We start from the raw sequence: 18340 nt of genomic DNA, 5'->3' as shown, positions 1-18340 counted from the left end.
GAAAGCTTCCTCCTAGAGGAGACACTCTGAATTTAGACTTTTAACCTCCTAACCTGTGAAAGGATGCTTGTTAGAGCCATCTGCTTACGGTATTTCTGGGACAGCAGCACTAGATGACTAAGATACTACTCAAGGGAAAGGAACGTTCTCTTCAACACATGGTGGTAGGACGCATGGAGACACACATGCATGAGAAAAATGTGTACCTCTAGTTCATACCACGAGGAGCCCTGGTGGTGTAGTAGCTTACAAGGTAGGCTACTAACGGCAAGGTCAACAGTGGTAAACCACCAGTCCCTGCATAGGAGAAAGGTGAAGCTTTCTATCCCAGTAAAGAGTTATAGCCTTGGAAACCCACAGGGGCCATTCTATACTGTCCTATAGGGTCAATATGAGTCAGATATGGCAATGTTTGTTCTGTTTGCTTGACTGCATATTACATACAAGCGTTAGTAAAAAGTGATTCAATAATAAGCCTAAATATGAGCTAAAACTATACAGTTCTTTAAAGAAAACAAATGTAAATCTATGGGACCTTGTTTTTGACAATGGATCTCTAGATATGAGAACAAAAGCATGAGCAACAAAATAGAACACAGATAAATCAGACTTCATAAAAATTTTAAGTTTTCATGAGGGAGGGTGGAGCAGGGAGGGAGGGGGAAAAATGAGAAGATGATGCCAGTGGCTTAGGTGGAGAGCAAATGCTTTGAGAATGATGAGGGCAATGAATGAACAAACGTGCTTTATACAACTGATGTGTGTATGAATTGTGATAAGAGTTGTATGAGCTCCCAACAAAATGATCACAATTTTTTTTTGTTTTTGTGTATCAAAGGACATTATTTTAAAAATGAAAGAAAATGTAAAGAATAAGAGAAAATGTTTGCAAATGATATATCTGAGAAGGATCTAGTATAAGTAATAAAGAACATTCAAAATGAGCAAAAAAGTACAAAAAATTCTAAAAACTCCAACCATAAAAATGACTTGAATAGAAATGTCTTTCAGTGAAGTTTACGAATGTCCAGCAAGCATGAGAAAAGATGCTCAGTATCATTAGTCATTAGGGAAATGCAAATAAAACCACAATGAAGTACCACTTCACACCCACTAGGATGGTTACAATTGTGAGAAATAATAACAGAAGATAACAAGTGTTTGAAGGGATACAGAGAAATCTGAACTCTTGTACTTTGCTGGTGGGTAACATATATGCTCAAGTATAAACCAATATTATCGGCTGGGGCACCTAATTTTATCATTAAAAACTGCATTGAAAAAGTGCTGAAAACTCAGCTTATACATGAGTATATATGATAGGTAAAATGTTGCAACAGCTGTGGAAAACAATTTACAATCCCCCAAAAAACTTACACATAGACTTATCATGTGATCTGCCCATTTTACTCCTAGGTACTCAGAACTGAAAACAGAGCCTCAAACAAATACTGTACATACTATTCATAGTAGCATAATACTCAAAAAGTAGAAACATGTCAAGGTCCATCAGTTTATGAATAATCATTATGCTATTATGCTATCTCAACCCAACTCAATCATAGAAAGGAATAAAGTATCAATACATGCTACAACATAGGTAAACCTCGAAAACATTACTCTAAGTCAAGAAAAAGAGTTGATGCAAAAGACCACATGCTATATGACTCAGTTTATATGAAGTATCCAAAACAGACAAACCCCACAGAGACACACATAGACTAATGGTTTCCAGAAGCTGTGGGGAAGAGAGAGGGGTGGAGTTTTCTTTTAAGGAACTGATAATCCTCTCAGTCTATCATTCTTGGAACTAGGTAAGAGTTTGTGGTCGCACAAAATTTTCAAACTCTGTCACTGAATTATACATTTTATAATGTGTAATTTTATTTTATGTGAATTTCAACTCAATTAAAGAGTACAGGCCAAATAAAAGCTTTTCAAATATGCAAACGCTGGAAGAAGGCATCTTCGGCAGACCTGTGCTACAGCAAAAGTAAAAGAACTCTGTTAGGGAGAAGAAAATGATAGCAGATGGGAATAAGGATTCAAGCAAACAAATGAAGCCCAGAAATGACAGCTACATAGGGAAGAGTACAAAACAGTTATAATATCTAAATTATTTTAACAGGAGCTCTAGTGGTATAGTGGGTTATGTATGCACTGGGCTGTAAACTGAAAGATCACCAGTTCAAAACCACCAACCGCTCTCCAAGAGAAACATGGGGCTTTCTACTCCCGTAAAGAATCACAGGAAACCTACAGCGGCAGGCAGTTATACAATGTCCTATAGAGTCCTATGAGTTGGAATCAACTTGATGGCAGTGAATGAAATTATTTTAAAGGCTATTTGATTGTTTAAACAAAAACAACAATGTGTTCTGGGAACAAAAATAGGAAACACAGGGAGGAAGTGAGAGAAGGTATGGTACATTGGTGGACTGCAATGAAACAAAATGTGTATGAATTGCTGAATATAAAATGGATTATCTGTTCTATAAAGCTCTACTCAATTCACAATAAAAAATTTAAAGATAAATAAAATAAAAAGAACTAATGGTATTTAAGGAATTAGTTCAAGTAGTATTGACCAAAAACAGGACTCCAGAAACTGACAGAATACCAATTGAAATATTTTAACAAACGGATACAACGCAACAGTTGAAGTACTCATTCATTTATGCCATGAATTTTGGAAGACAGCTACCTGGCCAACCAACTGGAAGAGATCCATATTTGTGGCCATTCCAAAATAAGGTGACTAACAAAATGTGGAAATTGTCCAAGATCATGAATATCATGTGCAAGTAATTATCTTTGTTGAAGATAAATTTTTAAATAGTTGCAGCAGGACATCAGCAAGGGGCTGTCAGCAATTCTCGTCAGATTCAGAAGACGACAGAATGAGGGCATCACTGCTGACGTCAGATGGATCTTAGCTGAAAGCAGAGACTGCCAGGAGGATGTTTACTTGTATTCTATTGACCACAAAAATCTGTCTTTAAGAAACTTAACCTTAGAAGCTGGATGGCAAGATTTCCGCTTATATTCTTTGGACATGTTATCAGGAAAAATCAGTTGCTGGAAAAGAACATCACGTCTGGTAAAGTGAAGAGTTGGCAAAAACCAAGATGACTGTCAAGGAGACACTGACGTTGGCTGTTAACAGTGGGCTCAAACACAACAATTGTGAGGATGGCATAGCACCAAGAATTGTTTGATTCTGTTGTGCACAGGGTCACTGTGAGTTAAACCAACTCAATAGCACCTAACAACAATAGCATGCAAAGGCATTCAACTGTGCGGATTATACGAAACTATGCATACCACTGCACAGAGTGGGGATTCCACAACACTTCACTGTGCTCATGTAGAACCTGTACCTAGACAAGAGTTGACTACGAGTCGACATTTTCGTCCATTCGGGAAGTTGATGGACATCCAGAACGAGGTTTGTCATCAATCGACATTTCACCTTTATTAAAATGAGAAAGCCACTAGTACACTTGAGTGTTTCCAATAGTACTTTCCTTGTAACCTGAGTTCAACAACACGGCATTTTCTGTGGTATTTTTCCCTGAGCAGGAAACAAAATTTCACCGCCGCATGCTGTTCTCTGAAATCAGCCATCACACACAAAAAAACTGCTTTTCAAAAAAAATTCACTGTGACCAGAGAAAACTGTCCCAGGGCTGCCATTGGGTGCATTAACCCAGAGTGAGTTGCTCAAGGCGCGCCTAGCGCAGGAAAATACATGCAACTCTGAAAGTTCCGCTTGACCCAGCACAGTTAAATCTTTGCAAAGTATAGATTGTTATACTCAATAGGAAGACTAATAGGAAAACCAAGCCCCCAGTATTAACTGGCTTTTGTATTACATAAGCTAATAGTTCAAAAGCTTCAGTAACCAAAAATACGCTTGAAGTGTTACTCCTCCAATATCATACTCCCCTTTGTTTTTCTGAATAAGCATTCCAATTCCCTTACCTGTTGACTGTTTACTCCCCTCACTGCATATTTACCTAGTTCACTATCACTCCCATTATTCTCAAAGTGTATATTTGAATCTCTTTTCAAATTTCAAATTCTTATTTGACATTTATTCCTATTCCTACTGTGCTCAAAATTACACTTGATTCTTAAATGTGAAAGCTTTTTGAGTACAAGGACCTCCCTTCTCTGCAGATACCAAAGAAATTTCTGAAAGGGCATCAAAAGTAATAGGTTATAGTCATTATAAAAGAGAACCCATAAAGTACATAAGAGCAGCCAATTCTTCCTCATTCCTTCCTGCAGATATTTTTAGTAAAGAACAAATACCATATTTCAAAAATTCAAAGAGACTCTATATTACGCACACTGTGGACAATGACCAAAATTTTTTAAAAGCAACCCAAATGTGTATTAACAATATAATCAATACAGTGTGACAATTCATATAGTACCTAGATTCCCAAACTTATTTGGCTGTTCAAAGAGAGAGAGGGGAAAAATGACTGAGCAGTCCTGACAATGAAAAGCTTTTATACTACAGTATAGCCTATAATCCAGGATAAAATGTAGGTGTCTGCTTTTGCAGCCCTCCAATTGGTCCCATGTCACCCACTTTAGGCAATACTGGTAGTGTTATATTACACAGCTGTAAAAATGTACACACAACATGAACAAACAAAAATAATGTAAGTTTTAAAGTCATAAGCAAAACTCACTGCCATCAAGTTGATGCCAATTGATAGTGATCATATAAAACAGGGTAGAACTGTCCCTGTGAGTTTCTAAAACTGTGACAGTTGACAGACATAGAAAACCCACCTTTCTCCTATGAAATGGCTGGTGGTTTCGAACTGCTGACCTTAGTCATAACATATTTCATTTCACACACCTTTCTTCTGTTTACGAATAATTAACTGTAACCTCCCATTTCAAATGTTTAATGAGTTAAACTATGAATTCAAGAACTAAAAAAACAGAATACAAGGAGGAAAATGTTCGCCTTCCAACTCTTCATATCTGTCATGGCTCCTATCCTGGGCTGTGAAAAAAGTCAGGTGACAGGGGCAGCAACCTGGTTAGCAAAGTGGAAACAAAGATAGAACATGAAGCTCTAGTGATGGCATTAAAGGTTAGACCAACCGAGAGCCATGTCTTTAGGAGCTCTGATAGCGTGGTAGGTTACAAGTTAGACTCCTTAACACAGGATCAGCAGTTCGAAACCAGCAGCTGTGCCGATGAAGAAAGGCAAGACTTTCTACTCCTGAAAAGAGTTCCAGTCTTGGAAACCCAGAGACATAGTTCTACTCTGACCTACAGGGTCGCTGAGTCTGAACAAACTCATGAAGTGAGCTTGGTTTGAGCCATTTTGAAGCGAATTCTCTATTTATATCTAATAGCATCCTTTCTGATTTCACCTCCTTCTATTATTCTGTAAAAGCCTTACTTCCTTTTCATCATAAGCATTATACAGGATTAATTACTTTTATTATTATATGTTTAAAATCTCTTATCTACTGGACTATACACTCCATTAAGAGTTTTTAATTCCATTTTGTGTAATTTTTTAATTCCATTTTTAACAAACTTCTTGACACCCCTCATAGCTAAAATTAGCTATTAAAATTGAGGCATTGCTAATAGCCTTTCAGAAATAAAAGGATCATAAAAGAATACTATGAATAGCTGTACACTGTGGTAGTTACATAATTTCATGTCAACTTCATAAACAGAGTAAAGCCTGATGATCCCACCTTGTGGACCTTGTGGACGTGGCCTTCTCATGAGGATCTGGGAACGTTCTCTCTCTTGAGTCTACCATCAAAGGAGGCAGACTTCTCCCTCTCTCTCCTTCACACTTCTGTTGACAAGCCACACGGAGCCACACTGATGGCAGCCAGAACCCTGGAGATACGTCCACTGCCATTGAATCCACAGCACTTTCCCCCCACCAGCCTGTGATCCTCCTGCCTCCAGCATTGTTGCATACGCTGCATGAGTCTGAAGAGGAGTTCATCGGACATATGGGCTAAGATAGAACTTATGCACCTCATCTGGACTGGGCTGGGATGTTTTATCGATGCATAATTACTTCTTGATATAAAGCTCACTCACATATACGAGTGTCTCTAGATTTGTTTCTCTAGTCAACCCGAATTAACACATCACACCAACAAACTATTTACTAACTTTAATGAAACTAATAAATTATTACAAACCCATAAATTACCTAAAGTGACTTACAAAGGAAAAAAAAACTTCAATAGAAAACACCAACTGGTCCACAACAAGCAGAAATGAATAGAGAATCAAAAGCTTCCTAATGGGGAAGGGGAGGGTGGTTGTTAAAGAAAGCCCTGGATCAGCTGGCTTCACTGGACAATTCTTACAAAACATTTTTTTCATCATGTTATTGGGAGCTGCTACAGCTCTTATCACAATCCATACATTCATCCATTGTGTCCAGCACATTTGTACATTCGTTGCCATCATCATTCTCAAAACATTTGCTTTCTACTTGAACCCTTGGGACCAGCTCATTTTCCCCCTCCCCCACCTCTCCTCCATTATGAACCCTTGATAATTTATTCAAATTTTTTTTCATGTCTTACACTGACTGATGTCTCCCTTCACCCATTTTTCTTTGTAAGCCCCCTGGGAGGGGGTTATATGTAGATCATTGTGATCGGTTCCTCCTCTCTACCCCCACCTTCCCCTTCCCCTCCTGGTATTGATACTCTCACTATTGGTCCTGAGGGCTTTATCTGTCCTGGATTCCCTGTGTTTCCAGCTCTTATCTGTACTCCTGTCATGCTCTAGTCTAGCCAGATTTGTAAGGTAGAATTGGGGTCATGATGGGGGGGGGTGGGGGGAGTATTAAAGAACTAGAGGAAAGTTGTAATGTTTCATCAGTGCTATACTGTACCACAAAACATTTATTTTAAAATTAGCAACATCCTTAAACACTTCCCAAAAACCAAGAAAAAGAAAATAAAGATATCAATTCAAATAATGATTTAGTACCCAAACGATAAGCCCAGATGATAAGGAAAATGAGAAAAATATATGACCTTTACCTTTAAGAAGCTCACAATAAACCCCAATTATATGGCTGAATGTTATGAATTATACAAAATATAGGTACTTAAAAGAAATATAATAAAAGTGAATAGTCTAAACCTACAATAATGAAAATAATTACACAGTAAATTTCTACCAATATTTTAAAATGATTCACAAATATAACACTTACCCTCCTGCTTAAAATGGTAACATTTTCCAAGCAATAATACAGGAGAATTTCTACTAAAATATGTCTTTGTTTTCAACACCCAACCTAAAGGGAAAAAAGTTAAATTTTTGCAATTAAAATGTTTAGGGTTAAAATTCCAGCACTTTTATTTTTTCATTTTAAACCATCAGTTACCAATTATAGTGGTACTTATTTCATTAGAAATTTAAGATACTAGACAATAAACTGAAAGCAAAGGATGTTTTTGTTTGTTTTTTCCAAAAAAGGTATTTTAACTATTTCAATCACTTTATAAAGAGCCAGAAACAGAAATATTTTTAAATGTGTTCTATTGTCAAACAGGATTTCATTTCCAGCCAACATATCTGACGAGCAGCTGGCTTTCTGTGCCACAGAACAGATTTCAGCAGAGACTTCAGACTAGAACAGACTAGGAAGAAAGACCTGACAATCTGCTTTTGAGAATCAGCCCGTGAAACTGTAGGCCTATGATGTTCTTATCTACACAGACCACGGGGACGGGACGGGGTAAGACTCGGCAGTGTTTCACTTCATTGTGGATAAAGGTGGCCAGAACTTGATGACAGCTAATGGCAACGTTTTCAAGGCATAGTGGTCACATGACAAACCACAGGGATACTACTTTTTAGGTGCTGAAAGTTTAGTAGGACGAAAATGAGAAGAATTAAGTATTCGCCATTAAATTTGGTGATTGGCAGTGGAAAATTAAGATGGACTGTTCCATATACCACTCCCAAAAAACTTCCTGGGTTAAAACAGATTTCTCCAGAAACCGACAGAAATGTACTTTTACCATAATACTGTGAGATTAATTCCCTAAATTACTTCACTCAAATATTCCAAGTATTTAAACCTCCTTGTGATTCTTAGGTTAAGCTGGAAGGAAACACAAGTAAATTTGCTGATATTTTTTGTCATGGGAGAAGAGCTTGGTGTCAGGGAAGCCGGGGAGGTGAGACTTTCGTCTTTTGAACAGTGTGCCATAAGAACATTATGTTGGCTGGACACTGAATCCATTCTCTCTGGGAACTACTACTGTCCTCCCTGGAATACACCAAAGCGCAAAGTCACTGCCCTCCAGTCTTCGTCTTACTCATCACATCCCTCACGGACAGAGTACAGATGCCCCAAAGCATTTCCAAGGCTATCAATCTTTATGGAGGCAAACTGCCACATCTTTCTCCAACAGAATGGCTGGTGGATGCAAATGCCAATCTTTTAGTTAGCAACCAAGTGCTTAATCACTGCACCACCACTGTTCCCAGTCTGAATATAAAAGCTCTCACTGCTATCAATTAAATTCCGACTGACAGCAACCTCATAGGGCAGACTAGAACCGCATCTGTGCATCTCTGAGACTGTAGCTCTTTAGCTTACCTTTCTTCGAACCTACTAATCAATCGCTTGGCAGGAGACAAATATGGCAAGTTGCTGCTCTCATAAAAATTCAAAAGTTTTACAAGCCAAAAGAGCAGTTCTACTCTGTCCGGTAGGGTCGCTGTCAGCATCAGCTCACCGGAAGTGGGGAAAATGTCTCATGACCTCCTCAGGCTGGGCAAGGAGCAAGTCAGCAAAAATGAAGAGGACCTTCAGGGATCGGGATAAGCACAGGAGCTGCACCGACGGGCTCAAATATAACAGTGGTGAGAATGGTGCAGGACTGGGCAAGGTTTCGTTCTCTTGAACATGGGGCCCCTAGGAGCGGGAACCTACTCAACAGCACCTAACAACAACAATGTAACTAACAGGGATCCCTGGTGGTGCTGTGGGTTAGGCATTGGGTTCTTAACCACAGGTCAGCAGTTCAAGTATATAAAGGGTCACTATGAATCAGAATCAACTCGGTAGCAGAGGGTTTGGTTTTTTGCATATTTTTTTATCCTGAGAAACATAGTCTCCATAGAGCCCTGGCAGTATAGTGAGTTATGCATTGGGCTGCTAACCTCAAAGTCAGCTGTTCAAAACCATCAGCTACTCCGCAGGAGATGAGGCTTTCTTTGCCCATAAAGAGTTACAGTCTCAGGAAAAATAATAAAAATAAAAGATGTACAGCCTCAGAAACAAGGGCAATTCGACTCAGTCCTCTGGGGTCGCTATGACTTGGCACTGACTTTATGGCAATGAGTTTTGCATTTTCAAATAGCCTCCTCAATCCTCCTGCTCACCTAAATCTTACCAGCTCTTCAATGATACTGTTTCTTTCCTACATGACTCTCATTCACTTCGCTGAACCCCAATGGACAATTAGTATTTGCTGAGCATCTACTGTGAACCAGAGAGTAGGTCACGAGCAGTGCATTCACTGTCCCTTAGCAATATTAGTCTGACTGGAATGTGCCCAGTCTCCACAACTGCAACCACTTCCCTCAAAAAGGAAGTGTTCCTAAACCAACCCTAAACAAACAAATAAAAACACAAACTCGCTGCCGCTGAGTCCATTCTGACTCACAGTGACCCTGTGGGGCGAGTGGAAGTGCACCTGTGGGCTTCTGCCACTGTAACCCTTTACGAGAGTAGAAAGTCTTGTCTTTCTCTCGCAGAACAGCTGGTAGTTTCGAACCTTGCTCTTTGCCTCCTCTTCAGAAGAATCAAGGCCCAGTCTTTTCCCTCTTTTTTTCACAGGCATGACTAAGCTGAAGCACACCAACACGCCAAACAATGATACAATAAAGTACCCTCTTCCTTTGAATTGTTTAGTTCTACTTGACCAGTTCTTTTGCAAAAGTATTATTGATGGGAACCAGAAAATTATGAGAAGAAGGGGGAAAAATGGATACAAAACCACAGAGCCATGAGGTAGCAGAGCTTAGGGTATAGACAAGAGTCATGAATAATAAATTTTCTCACAAATATGCTCCTTTTATATATTTCTCAAAAAAATATTCATAAAACTTCTTCATATTCTAGTGTATTTTTATTCTGTACTTCAATGTCCTCTTCACCTCCCAATCTCTAATTAAAGTAGCAGGGAGAATGAAAAAAAAAACAAATTAAATGTTAAGTTTTCTAAATGGAAATGAATTCAATGAATTTAAACAGTTTGAGATATACAAGCATATTTGACAAACTGAATATTTGGCTGTATGACCGGTCAATAAATTATCTCAGAACAGTGAATGTGTGTGAGGGACAGGACTGATCAGAAGGAAGCATGAAGAAACATTGAGGTAAAGGTCTGTATCTTGCCTGGGTTGCTACTTTCGTGTATGTGTGTGTGTGCCAAAACCTCTCAAATTATACAGTTACTATCGGTTCATTTCACTGGATGTAATGTACTTAAAAAAATTTTAACTAGAGATAATTTCAGTTACTCCTGTTAACAAACCGTCCCAAAATGTATTAATTTGAAACAACTTTTAGTTGTTTTTCACCTAGCTCTGAGCATGAACCAGACTCAATTAGGTAGCTCTTCTGGTTTGGCTTAGACTCTCTAACTCCTTCTGTCTTAGTAGACCCAGGCCCTTCCGGTTCTGCGGCCTCTCCCTACGGCCTCTCCAGCAAGGCCTCTCCAGCAAGGCCTCTCCAGGAAGGCCTCTCCAGGAAGGCCTCTCCAGCAAGGCCTCTCCCTACGGCCTCTCCAGCAAGGGCTCTCCAGCAAGGCCTCTCCCTACGGCCTCTCCAGCAAGGGCTCTCCAGCAAGGCCTCTCCAGCAAGGCCTCTCCCTACGGCCTCTCCAGCAAGGCCTCTCCAGCAAGGCCTCTCCAGCAAGGCCTCTGAAATGGTTGGTTAGGACAGTGCAGAGCTCCAAAACAAAAGCAAGCAGAATCTGCCTACAACTGACACAACTTTGTTATTATTATTATTAAAAGACCATTTTATTGGGGGCTCTTACAGCTCTTATTAACAATCCATATATTGATTGTATCAAGCATATTTGTACATATGCTGTCATCATCATTTTCTAAACATTTACTTTCTATTGAGCCCTTGGTATCAGTTTCTCTTTTTTCCCTCCCCCCTAACCCTAACGACCCCTTGATAAATTATTATGATTTTCATATCTTACACCGACCACTGTCTCCCTTCCCCCTCGGTTTTCGTTGTTCAACCCCAGTGGCGGGGTGAGCAGCTGGGGCTTAATATTATCAATCATTGCAATCGGTTTCCCCCTTACTCCCACCTTCCCCCTGCACTACTGGAATTGCTACTCCCATTCCTGATCCTGGATTCCATGTGTCATGAGCTCTTATCTCTTATCTGTACCTGTGCACATGCTCCTGTCTAGCCCGCAGTGAAAGGCGGGACTGGGGTCATGATAGTGGGGGGCGAGGAAGCCTCAATTCTGTCTGTCTGTGCTACTGGTTAATGAGAAACACAGGCCAGTCCATATCAACGGGAGAAGAGATGATAGAGGGAGCCATCTCTAAGACCAGCTACTATATACCGAATCTTACAAAATTCTATCCGCCAGAGAATCTCAGAAATAAATAATAGCTTATAAGTGGGGATTTGAAAACTGAAAATCACAAATTAGGCTTTTAAAAATGCTAGCAAACAAGAGAACAGAAACAATAAGTATGGTCATTGTTTTCTGAAGGATCAGAAACATCCAGGAGTGTTTTCATATTTTTTAAGGAAATCAAGTTTACACACCTCACAGTCATACCTCCCCTCCAAAAAAAAAAACAAGAATGAAAGACTTCTTCAGGAAAGTAAGGCCCAGTGCCTTTCAACCATTGAGTGTTTTGCCATCCTCAGATGCATCTTCAGCATGTCATGCTCACAGAAAAATCTTATTCAAAGAAAACCTAGAGAAATTGTCACTGATGTAATAAGGGTGATGACATATGTTCAGGGATTTTTCTAATTCATACAATCTTAAAATGATGATACTTACTATACTTCATGTTGTTCCAAGCAGATATAAATTTTGTTTTCAGCTTGTCGACTTCATCTGTTCCTGTAGCCTCCATATTCAAATTCTAAGTAAAAAGCCATCACTTGGTTGCATTTTTCTCTAGCATTTAACCTTTTGTACTGACTGAAAGAAAGGGGGAAATCCTTTAAGTTATGAGTATCTATTACACGGTGCTATCCACCCTCAGTCAAGTAAGCACTGAATCGCTGCCATCCAGGTTGGCAGATCACACCCACCAGTCACTCTGTGGGAGAACTTGGAGCTGGCTGCTCCCACACAGCCTTGGAAACCTATAGAGATAGGGTCACTAGTGTCAGAACAGACTCGGTGGCAGTATTTGGGGGTTTTCTTCCTGCTATGGGAAGCACCAGGGACTGCCAAAAGATCAAGCAGATCTGTCGTGGAAGAAGTACAGCCAAAGGGGTCCTTGAAAGCAAGGATGGCGAGACTTCTTCTCATGTACCCTGGCCAGCCAAGTTACCGGAAGAGACCAGACCTTGGAGAAGGACAGCATGCTTGGCAGCAAGAAGAGGAAAGCGTTCTATGAGATGGATTCACACACACACACACACACACACACACACACACACACACACACACTGGAATGGCACAGTGGCTGCAATAATGGGATCAAACACAAGCGCAATGACGAGGGTGGCACAACAGCAGGCAGTGCCTCGTTCTGTCGTACACAGGGTCTCGATGGCACCCAAACCCAGCAACACAGGGACTTAGGTGATTAGATACAATTAGAGATAATCAAACTAATTCTCATTTTATAGAATAATATAGATTCTACAAACAATTATTAAAAATATTCAATACCATATATATAACAATAACTTTATCCCCAAAACCAAATAATTTCCCCAACTGGTCACAACTCATAAAACAAATCAATTTAGAAACACAGTTCACTACGAGGCCCTTTGAGAATACCCAAGGTTTTAGTTTTCATTTGCTATTAGAGAAAGTTCTTTGGAATCTTATTTATAAATTTTATCTTTAGAATAGAGGCTTTCACTTACATTGATAAGATTACTGCTATCAAATGATCTAAATTATTTTGGCTTTTTATAATTTAAATATTATGTCCCCACCCCCAGCCAGTCCTGGGGCTTTGGGGATTGGCTCAAGGGGAGTCCCTCTGGGACATGGGGGTACAGTGAATGGTATGATTCTTTGCTGGGCATGCCTACACAGTAGGGTATGCTGGGACCCCCTAGGGTTTCCCGTATGGGCTCCAATAAATTTCTTCCCTTTTGCTTAAAAAAAAAAAAATTAAGTATTGAGTAGGATACCAGGAGGGGAAAGGTTAGGTGGGATAGAAAGGGGGAACCTATCACAAGGATCTACATATAACCCCCGCCCTGGGGGATGGACAACAGAAAAGTGGGTGAAGGAATACATAGGACAGTGTAAGACATGACAAAATAGTAATAATTTATAAATCATCAAGGGTTCTGGAGTGGGTGAAGGGAGTGAGGGGAAAAATGAGAAACTAATAACAAGGGCTCAAGTAGAAAGCAAATGTTTTGAGAATGATGATGGCAACAAATGTACAAATGTGCTTGATACAATGGATGGATGGATGGATTGTGATGAGTTATATGACCCCCCAATGAAATTATTTTTAAAAGAAAAGAAAAAATATGTGGGTGGAGTCCCAATTATCAATTAGGTCAAAAAATTAAATATTGCTTCTTCTGTATCAAATACTGCAGCATTTAAAAAAAAAACACTGATTTAAATTTACAACCAAAAATGTTTTCTTACTTTAAAATAAGAATGAATGTGGCTCATCAGTGCTTTTTCTCTATCTGCCTTAAAGAAAGATTGACGTGTCTGTTACAATCTGAAGGAAGAACAGACTGTAACTTAAAATGCTTACACTTATTTGCAATAATACACAGACAGTTTACTCTTTGGGAACAGAATACTGCACAGAACATTACCCTGTTAGAGTTATAAATATCTACTGAAAAGTATCGATACAATCATTACTTTAACAACATTCCATTTCATTTTATAATACATATTAAAAGCTACTAATTATACATTATAGTTCTGATATAGGAAAAAACTTGGTGTATTGAAGAACTGAAAAAGCCAATGTGACTGGAACACACACAAATGAAAAAAATTTTTTTAAAGTAGCATGAGATGAAGCTATAAGATTAAGACAGGGACTAGAGCATATAAGGCCTGTTATTTATTCTAAAAGCAACTCATTTCAAACTAGACTATCAACCAGATTTTATTAAATACTTGTATTGGGTGCTCTTACATCTCTTATCACAATCCACACATTCATCCATTGTGTCAAGCACATTTGTACATATGTTGCCATCATCATTTTCAAAACATTTTCTATTTGAGACCCTGGCATCAACTTCTCATTTTTTTCCTCCTCCCTCTCGCATCCTCCCTCCCTCATGAACCCTTTGTAAGTTATAGATTATTAGTTCTATATCTTACATCATCCTGTCACCCTTCTGCCACCTTTCTGCTGTTCGTCCCCCTGGGAGGGAGTTATATATCGATCCCCATAATCAATTCCCCTTTTCCACCCACCTTCCCCTTATCCTCCTGGTATCTCCACTCTCACTATTGGCCCTAAGGGGTTTATCTATCCTGGATTCCCAGTGTTCCAGGCTCTTATCTGTTAACAGTGTGCATGCTCTGGTCTAATCTGATTTGTAAGGCAGCACTGAGGTCATGATAGTGGGGGGAGGAAGCATTAAGGAACTAGAGGAATGTTGTGTGCTCCATCAGTGCTATATTGCACCCTGACTGGCTCTTCTCTTCCTTGGGACCCTTCTGTGAGGGGAGGGGATGTCCAATTGTCTACAGATGGGCTTTGCGTCTCCACTCCTCATCACTCCCCCCCCCCCCACACACAAACACCCGTTCACATTGGTATGGTATGATTTTGTTCTGGGTTTTAGATGCCTGATACCTTATCCCATTGACAGCTCATGATCACACAGGCTAGTATGCTTCTTCCACGTGGGCTTTTTGCTTCTCAGTAGATGGCCACTTACTTATCTTCAAGCCTTTAAGACCTCAGATGCTATATCTTTTGATAGCCGGGCACCATCAGCTTTCTTCACCACATTTGCTTATGCACCCACTTTGTCTTTAGCGATCATGTCGGGAAAGTGAGCTTCACAGAGTGCCGGATTATTACAACAAAGTATTCTTGTATTCAGGGAGTACTTTAGAGGAGGCCCAATGTCCAACTGCTACCTTAATTCTTAACATATAGCTGTAAGTACATAGATCTATTTCTCTCTCGTTATATATAAATATATTTACCTATGTACATGCCTGTGTTTACACCTCTATACATGTCCTCTGCCTCCTAGTTTTTTCCTCTATTTCCTTTCACTATCCTCTTGTCCCACCATCATGTTCGGCCTTCATTCAGGTTTAGTAATTCCTCGCTGTTACATTGCCCTTGATTAAGCCCCACTAGGCATCCTACGCCCTTCTCTCCATTGATTTTAGTTCACCTGTTGTTGCCTTGTCCTTGGGTTGGTTGCCCTCCCCGCTTCCTTCCTCCCACTTCCCCTTCTCCTGTATCCCCCAAGAACCACTGGTTCTGTTGTTTTCATCTCAAAATTGTTTATCCCACCCTACTTATCTAGATAGACATGCAGAGACATTAATAAGTGCAAAACCCAGGCAAAGCCAAACAAAACAACAAAACAAACAAAACAACAATAAAAACCCAAACAAAATAACAACAAAAAGAAAGCCAATGACAAAAAAGGAAAAGCCTATAAATAGTTCCAGGTCTGTTTTTTGACCTTTAGAAGTGTTTTCCAGGCAAGTCTGATCGAGTGGCACACTCTGTCTCCAAAATCTATTTTTGGTCTTCCCCAGGGATTTCATTGCTTTGCTCCCTTGCTGCTCTGTTGCATGCCCTTGATGTTTCACCCCAGTGGGATGGGGTCAGATTGGGCACAATTCCCACACCATGTCTCTAGTGTTGTCCCCCGTAGCACAATGGTTCAGTGAGGGACGTCATGTCTTGTGGTGCAGTCATCCCTATGGTCCTCTGTGCACTCTGCTCTGAGCAGGAATATTGTCCTCGGGGCTTGGTGGGCCAGGATGTGTTCCCCTCACTCTCCATCCTTCTTCGTTTCTCCTGTGTGCTCTAATCAGACGTGCCCCTCTCCCCATGGGGTAGCTTCAATGCCGTCCTCTGAAGTGCATTCTTCTGGAGAGGGGGGGACCACCACGTAGCTGGGATTGGGGCCGGCCCTGCAGATCTCTCTATTGGTTCCCTGGTACATGCTGGTATGATGTATTCACATCTTGGTTCACGGGGTTATCAACCAGATTTTGATGGCATATTTGGGGGAGTTTGTTGTTGTCATTTATATTGGTTTTACTCTAATGGCAGTAGAGAGAATCGATTGATGTGGAGCAGGAGGAGACGGTTCAGGATTAGATGCCACATGGGAGTTCACTACTATTGTACAACGCAAAGTAGAGCAACGGAGCTAGAGAGAAAGAGACACAGCTAAGAGCCATGCAGAAAGCTTGATATGCCGTGGTGACGAAAGGAATATGAAGATGCGAAGGTGTATGTTCCAGCTCCAGGGTTGTGAAATGGATGCCTCGGGTGCTGACTGACCGGGAAAGAGTCGAATGGGTGCATGCCGTGCTTTAAAACCACAGCTCCAAAGCAACCCAGACGCTTTCCTTAAGATCATTACTGGCGACGAGACACGGTGCTATACTTATGATCCCGAAAGCACATATCAGTCAAGCCAGTGGAGGATGCCATTATCACTTCACCCAAAATAAGCGAGTGACATCAAAGGTCAAAACGATACTCACTTGCTTTTTGATGTGAGGGGCATAGTGCATGTGGAGCTCATTCACCAGGTCTGATTGTTAAGCAAGCTTCCTATTGAGAGATTCTGAAAAGATGGGGTAGCAGTGTGCAACACGAAAGGTCCAATTTGTGGCAGACAGGGGACTGGTTTTGCCACCACGACAATGCACCTGCTCACACAGCCATCTCAGTGTGCCAGTTTGGGGCAAAAAAAAAACAGCATGCCTTTCTTGCCCCACCCACCTAACCTCCCTCTGTGGGACTTCTTTTTGTTTCCACGAATAAAGACCATGAAAGGACAGCAATTTGATGATGTAGAAGAGGTGAAGGAAAAAACGAAGTGCTGTCAAACTCATCCAAACAGATGAGTTTGAAAAATGTTTCCAAGAATGGAATCACAGATTTGACAAATGCATTAAGTATAATACTTTGAAAGTGATAAGGTTGTTTGGGGAGGAAAGCTGAAATACATAACTTTAAAAAAAACTATTTTGGGGGTACCCCTCATATTCTACAGATGTTCAATAGGCAATCAGATAGAGATATAGAGTTCGAAGATATCTGGGCTAGAGATATTGAGAATTATTTGTGTACAAATGAAAATTACAGCTACCAGAACACTCCTCAAGGGCAATGACTTTGCCTTGCTCGTGCTTGACACTCCGCACACTGTCTAGTACTTGACGATGGCATTGGAGCCCTTCTAGGCCCATTTACTCAAGGAGCTCTGGCAGTGTGGAATTAGGGTTAGAAGTTGAGCTGCTAACCAAAAGATTGGCGGTTCAAACTCACTGGCTGCTGCACGGGAGAAAGATGAAGCTGTTAACCTTGATATGCTATCTGATGCCTCCTTGACTTTGCATGTGCTGCTACTTCCATCTAGCATGCTCTCCGTGTGAGACTGACTACCTCATGACCAGGATGCCTTAGCATTCAGCTTAAGTTTCACTTTCTCCAGGAAGATTTACCTGACCTTCCTCCTCCAAACCTCAGCGGACAGCAGGTCTTAGCTCTCATTGAGCCATGTCTTCCTTTCTCACAGAACACAGCACTCTGGACTCTTAATTACTTGCTCCTGACCCATCTCCTATATTAGATTGCAAACCCTTGAGTGCCCTTAAATTCTGCCAAGGTTCTTTTAAAAATGTTTATTAATCAATAAATTGATGCCTTATCACCAAGCAAAAAATTTTTAACTGATAAATAGAGTAAAGAAAATAAAACTTTTCCTTGAGAAACATCATATTAGAGTATTTAGGAACACCTAGAAGGAAAACATTTTCTAACATAAGAGACTGTACACACGTCTTACTTTATAGTCACAGGTTAAGTTTGGTTCAGACAGTTTCTGCAATCAGCCACTAGGTGACAC

The 18340-nt window shown here is 40.3% G+C and overlaps 1 protein-coding gene across 2 annotated transcripts in view; it reads right to left on the bottom strand.

Moving 5' to 3' along the window:
- Window positions 1-18340, bottom strand: part of ATG4C (autophagy related 4C cysteine peptidase) — an 86042-nt gene that overhangs the window by 45200 nt on the left and 22502 nt on the right. For both annotated transcript variants that reach the window (XM_075557092.1, XM_075557100.1), the window contains exons 2-3: window positions 12099-12242; window positions 7241-7324 (exon numbers count right to left, since the gene is read on the bottom strand). In XM_075557092.1, the coding sequence (XP_075413207.1) occupies window positions 7241-7324; window positions 12099-12174 (160 nt within the window). In that variant the 5' untranslated portion in view covers window positions 12175-12242. The remainder of the gene's footprint in view (window positions 1-7240; window positions 7325-12098; window positions 12243-18340) is intronic.

This window comes from Tenrec ecaudatus, chromosome 1 (assembly GCF_050624435.1).
Source record: "Tenrec ecaudatus isolate mTenEca1 chromosome 1, mTenEca1.hap1, whole genome shotgun sequence".
Taxonomy (NCBI): domain Eukaryota; kingdom Metazoa; phylum Chordata; class Mammalia; order Afrosoricida; family Tenrecidae; genus Tenrec; species Tenrec ecaudatus.
This window is presented reverse-complemented; position numbering and strand designations above follow the sequence as displayed.